The sequence below is a fragment of the Acanthisitta chloris genome, unplaced genomic scaffold (assembly GCF_000695815.1).
Source record: "Acanthisitta chloris isolate BGI_N310 unplaced genomic scaffold, ASM69581v1 scaffold30756, whole genome shotgun sequence".
Lineage (NCBI taxonomy): Eukaryota > Metazoa > Chordata > Aves > Passeriformes > Acanthisittidae > Acanthisitta > Acanthisitta chloris.
In genome coordinates this window covers 30,336-36,479 of record NW_008676962.1, presented here as the reverse complement: position 1 = coordinate 36,479, position 6,144 = coordinate 30,336, and the positions used below count along the sequence as shown (strand labels likewise).

At 52.2% G+C, this 6,144-nt stretch overlaps 1 protein-coding gene across 1 annotated transcript in view; it reads right to left on the bottom strand.

Moving 5' to 3' along the window:
- Window positions 1-4,347: 4,347 nt before the first annotated feature.
- The window catches only part of LOC103803766 (inositol hexakisphosphate and diphosphoinositol-pentakisphosphate kinase 1-like), a 28,012-nt gene continuing 26,215 nt past the window's right edge, over window positions 4,348-6,144 (bottom strand). The window contains exons 26-27 of the mRNA XM_009076338.1: window positions 5,320-5,382; window positions 4,348-4,382 (exon numbers count right to left, since the gene is read on the bottom strand). Coding sequence (XP_009074586.1) covers window positions 4,348-4,382; window positions 5,320-5,382 — 98 coding nt within the window. The remainder of the gene's footprint in view (window positions 4,383-5,319; window positions 5,383-6,144) is intronic.

Here is a 6,144-nt window from a genome sequence, read left to right as displayed (position 1 = left end):
CCAATCCCCAAAAGGTCTGCATGTCAGCTCCTCCACAGTGGAGAAGCACTTATCCAGTCTCAGCACAGACTCTGAAGGGCACAGGCTGAAGCACTCTCCAGGCTCCTCTCTGACACACATGGTGAGTCCATCTGGGACAGGCTGGGAGAGCTCCAACATGCCATATGGCTATTGGTATGTTTATATATGCACACACAGTATGTACATGAACAGGGATTTTTGCTAATCAGCGTAAATTTAAGTCATACAGTCAGTCTGAAGGTCTGTCCTAGCTCAGCACCTCTCTGCCCATAGCGCCAGAAGTGGCTCAAATGAAGGGATTTGAGTCTAGAGAGCACACGGTGACTCTTCCCTGAGCAGTGCCCCAAATGCCAGTGACCCACTGCTCAGACCTGCTCTGGACATGATGTGTCTCTTCCATTTTCTCCAGTCTCCCCTTGAACTCTGTTAAGCTCCAACACTCACAGGTACTATAGTAAGGAGTTTGGAAAAAAACCACCTCTAATCAAAGCGCCTCAACTCACTCCCTTAGAAACCTCCTCACTCCTGGAACACCAAGGAACTGCGGATTCCCACCACCCACTCAGGCCACTCCAACCATTATTACAAACATCCTTCCGAGGCTGCAAGTTTCTATCTCTTCCACATTGTCCCAAGTGATGATGGTCAGATCAGAGCCCACTGTTTTCATATAGGAGCTGGGGGCTGTCTCCCCTGGTCATTTAAATTTATTTACACTGGACATCACCTGCCATTTTCCTGCTCATCATCCCAGGACCACTCTCTGTTTTCCACAGCTGACCTTTGGCTGCAGTAAAACTGCAATTCTTTACCAACATGAACTCACTTCACACTCCTCTTTTTCCCAACTATGACCACACAGGTTCCCAGACACTGCTTCACAGAATCATAGAATCAACCAGGTTGGAAAAGACCACAAAGATCATTGAGTCCAACCCTACCATCGTTACTAGCCCATGGCACTAAGTGCCACATCCAGTCTCAGCTTGAAAACCTCCAGGGATGGTGAATCCACCACCTCCCTGGGCAGCACATTCCGATGCCTGAGCACTCTCTCTGTAAAAAATCTCTTCCTAATATCCAGCCTAAACCTCCCCTGCTTCATGGCTCCATCCTCAATCTTTCCAACTACAGATACCCAACTGCATACTTTTGACTCTCCGATTCTATCGCCTAATTCATGTTTTATTTGTGTGGATAGAAGAACAGTGGAAAGCCAAGAAAGAGAGGACAGGAGAATGCAGTTTTCACAGGAGAAGAGCTGGGCTGTCAGCCCTGTCTGCTCTGAGAGGCCACAGCATGCCCCAGAACATGCCAATGAACTGTGGGCTTGATGACAGACTGAGAGAACAGCCAGAATGAACTCCCTGATGGCACAGATCTGATTTCTACCCGGGAGGACTGCCGTGCTGGCGTCTGTAAGTGCATGTAACTCCTGCCTTTGGCTGCGCTGGGGCAGGCTGCACCTCTCAGTGCCCTGCTCAGTGCTTGAGGTGTTGCTGCCCAAAGCACGGAGCCCACGGCCGGAGACCTGCAGCAGGGGAAGCTCAGCCCTGGGTCTGGAGCAGTCTGCTGTGATCCAGCATCTCTTCCCTTGAAACGATTCTGCTCCTCTTTAGCATATGTTGCCAGGAGACTAAGGATTGTCCTAATTACATATGAAAAGCAACTGCCGTCTCCAAATCTCCTGCTCGACAGCAGGGGCCATATCAAGGGATAATAGACCGTGCAAGAAGTCTCATCTTCAGGGCTCTGAAAACGTTTGGTCCTGCTGCTTCACTACAGGAAGGCTGTACTGTCTGTGCCCCTTCTGCCTGTGGATCTGAATGCAAAAGGGGGTCCATGCATCACACCACACAGCTCAGCAAGCCGCATGCTCCGAGCAGCTTCTATGGTGAGGTACAGCCCCAGCTTGCTGACCTGCCCAGGGAGTGCAATCCTTCCACCTGTCTGAGAAGCACCTAGGCCTCCATGCACCAGACTTCCCATCTGTGCCAGAGGCTGAAAAACACCAGGGGAAGCAGCAGCAAGCTCTGATTTCTGACATCTAGATTCAATGCTGAGGTTGAGTACCTCTTCCCACCAGAGACATGACCTGTTTAAGGCCCTATCAGGCAGGACAGATGCCATGCAGTGCAGCCACACACAAGCTCAGCTCTACCCTTCTTAGCTCCGTGTCTCTATAAACAACACACCCACAAGCACTCACTACCCCACAATTTCCACAGCAAGTTCACTCAGCGTGTGACCAGCTGCAACTCCTTAACCTCTTCTTCCCATACTCTCACTACTCACTTTGGTTCCTCCATTACTAAGGGGACACCCCACGGCAACCCACTGAGATCTGCACAGGGCATCCTGTCAGCAGGGCATCCCACCGGTAGGAGTTCAGCACCTATCCCAATGGGAGCTTAAGGGCTTACCCTGGCTAAAGGAAGGAGGCAACACACCATTGCCAAAGATGGAAAGAACAGTTACAGCCACACAAGGAATGTGGGTTCTGTGTGGAAGAGCACTGGTTCCATGTGGAAAGCTCCTGCCTAAGGCTCCAAAACTGCAGGTACCACAGCCCACACAGCTTGCTGCAGCAGCAGCCCAGAGACCTGGGGGATGCAGTGAGGGAAACGCATTCCTGTTTTAGAAGCAAAGCATACTTTGCATTCTCAAGCAGATAGTGGTCCCTGCTCAGCTACAAGAGCACAGGACAGAGGCAGCTGCCGCGTGCAGTACCGTAAAGACACTCCAAGTCATCCTGCCCTGAGATCAGCCAGCTCCTGAAGAGGCGCAGGTGGTAGGAGCACTGCTGCAGGTGATGGGCTAGGCTGGCATCCAGGGAGATGGTCCGGCTCGTGGCACAGTCAGAGGAAAAACGGCGCAGCAACTGGGCAACGTGCTGGTGCTCAAACACATCTGGAGGAAAGGGGCCACAGAGTGAGAGGAGAGGGGCACGTGCAGCTGGGACAGAAACTGGGGAGATATGGGGATGGAGCTGCAGGCACCAGGGCCACCGAAGGGGAAGGACCCACACCGCACACTAAGCCCAATCCCCCCCACAGCAAGGAGGTCAGGAGTGCCCCTTGGGCCAGATGCCCCAAGGATGTTGGGCAGGCAGCCTCCCACCCAGCCCAGCCTGCCGTGGCTGCAGTGCAGGCCAGTGAGGGGCATCTTTGGCAAGTGAAACTCTGACAAGTGAATACATTTTAGGACACACTCCAAGTCCAATACAGTTCAGGTTTGGCTAGACAAGAAGATCAGGCCCAGGCCTACACTCGCCCTTGCCCAGCTGAAATGAGAAATCCAGGCTGCCAACAGAGTGCTCAAGTCTTGCACCCAAGCACTGCCAGGCACCTCAGCACGTTGGGGAGAGCAGATGGCTCAGCACAAAACACAGGCTATGCAAGGGCCGTGGGGGCAGCAGGGTCTGGCTGAGAGCAGAGTGCTGAGAATGCAGGACAGAGGGGGCACAGGAGTGCTGATCTCCCCTCTCCAGATGCTGAGAACAGCCCTGTGCAATCCTCTGATATCCTCGCATGGCAGATGAGACACCAGCAAGCAGGCACATCTCTTCCACATACACAGCCTCAGGACTAGCATCACATGCCCAAGACTTGTGTGACCAGGGCATAAACCATCTGCCCTGGTGCTGTGCTTGGCCACTGTCCTGATTCACCTGTCCCATTTCACCACACAGAGGCAGCTCTTCAGAAACAAAGTCCAGATTCAGAGTCAGGAAAAGCTTTTGCATCCGCAGGTGAGTGGTTCATGGGGCTAAACATCCTTCCGGCTCGAAGCAGTGCCAAGCCTAGACCAAATTTTTTGGAGATTTGGGGGATTTTTGGGAGAAATCTGATGCCTAGTTTCACGCTCTTGTATTTGGGGCAGGAGCAGCTGCTTTACAGCATGGCTTAGGAAAGGCTGGAACCTGGTACAAGCTTTGCAGGCAAGATAGAACAACACTGAACACAGACCACATGAGCTCAGATGGTGTCCAGACATACAGACAAACCCAGCAGTAGGCCACTCTGGGAATAACAAAACCAAGCAAACACAGAGAATAGGTTCCCTCCAGTTATCTGAAACAGTGAAGCCACAGTGAGCTACCCCTTCCTTTCCATCCTTCCCAAAACTTTGGTCTTCCGAACAGTCTTCTGAATTTCATTCATCTTCCAGACCACACTGAGCAAGACGTCTTCATAGCCACTAAGCAACAAGATTGCAGAAACTGCCTTGATCACATAAGGCAGAAATACTTCACCTGGTATCACTCAGGGATCTGCGTTGGTTCCAACTTGTCTCAACAACAGGAGCCAGGAGGGAGCAGGGGTGCTAGGAAACCTTTTCGGAAAAGTATCTGTGCAAGACTTAGAGAGCAAACAGCAGTTCAAGTCACCTGCTGCAACAGAGCTAGTGGTCTGTGGCCTCACAGACTGACACTGCGGATGTCAAGTTAGGAGCGACAGGGAGCAGAGAAAGTGAGTCAGCAGAAGCACTGACAGATGACCTTCACCAAGCCTTCCCAGAGCTGTGGGCAGGATGAACTGAACCAGGTGATGTCAGTGCCAATCCCCTCCCACCTCCTCAGGGAGGCACAGGCCTGAGCCAGCACTAAGCACCAATAGCAGAGTGAGAGCTCTGCAAAGTCATCATTCCCACAATAATGCCTGCAGGAAAGCTGAGCCTACCTGTGCCAACATCTCCATGCTTGGAGGAGCCACGGAGCCAGCCTAACACGGGTTTCTCAACAGAAGCCCATGCAGCTACCAGTACTCCTGACATGGAACACCAGCACGCAGAGGGAACGCTGCTAGCACCAACTTCTCTCCCACCCTACACTGGGCTCTTCCAGGAGGCACACAGCTGGCCTAAGGCTATCCTTGATTTTCATCCTTCAAATCAGCAGTGTAGAAACCGTGGCCCTAAGCTGCTGCTGCTCCAGAACATAGAGCAGGTATCACCCCCCAGTCCAGTGGTATTCTCCCCCTGGCCCCCACCCCTTGCTGTCAGCAGAGGAGTTAAAGGTTGCTTTAGCAGTCCACTCACAGAGCCACTGGTCTTGCTTTTTCACCTGGGACACCAACACCTCAGGGGAGAGCAGAGGCACCACTGAGCGGTAACAGGGGATGAGTGAACACGTCAGTCACAACAAGACAATGGGGGAAGGTGAAGCATGTCTGGACACCAATACACAGACACAAAAAAACCACAAGAAGGTTGAGAGGAGGACACGTGCAGAGAGAACTGAAGGTGAGCATGGGGTTAGAAGTGTGAGGGAACGTCAAATCAAGGAAGCAAACGTACCATTAGTCGGATGCTTTGCAAACGACACAGAAAATCGTTTTACGGCTGGCATAGACAAGAGCTCTGAGGAAATAAAAACAGATCATCTCAGTTAACAGCCTGTTTCAAGGGATCCCCAACCTTCACATACTTGCAACTACCCTTTCAGGTTCACCTTCTTGACCCCCAGGACAGCTGGTCCCGCTCGCACTGTAGCGGCACCCCAGACACTGCGCCTGCAGGTCTGCCTGAGCTGCTCAGCCTCCTCACACTCTGCATCTTGCCCTGCCAGGGTCTGCCTGGACACTACACAGCTCTCAGCCACGCTCTCAGTCACAGACAGCACCTCACACCTTCCCACCACACCAGGCAAAGTGCAGGGCGGGACACAGCCGGGCCATGCTCGCAGCCACCAGAGCACGCAGCCAAGCAAGCAGCAGCACCACAGGACGATCGCTCTAGGATTCACCTCTGCCCAGGGAAAACAACCACAGTTCTGCAGAGGAACTGAAGAGTTCTGGCACAGGTACAGCTCAAAACAACCTCTTAATGCAAGCTACACGGAGCTATTTATGAATTTAAAGGTAATTTACCTGATTAGGGAAGAAACGGGAGACCCATGAAGATATGACTATACAGTTCTTTGCTGAAAGCATTTCAGTACAGAAGAGACTTTAGGATACACCTGCCAGAGTGGTCCTCAGGCTTCTCCTGGCCATGTCCTAGGCCAGGCCAAGCACTCCCATACAAATCACACATCAGAAAGACAGTGCAAGGACAGACACTGTGCATCTAATGGGGTGCAAACAGATGAGCTTTAAAGGACATGGATTAGGCTTCTTTCTT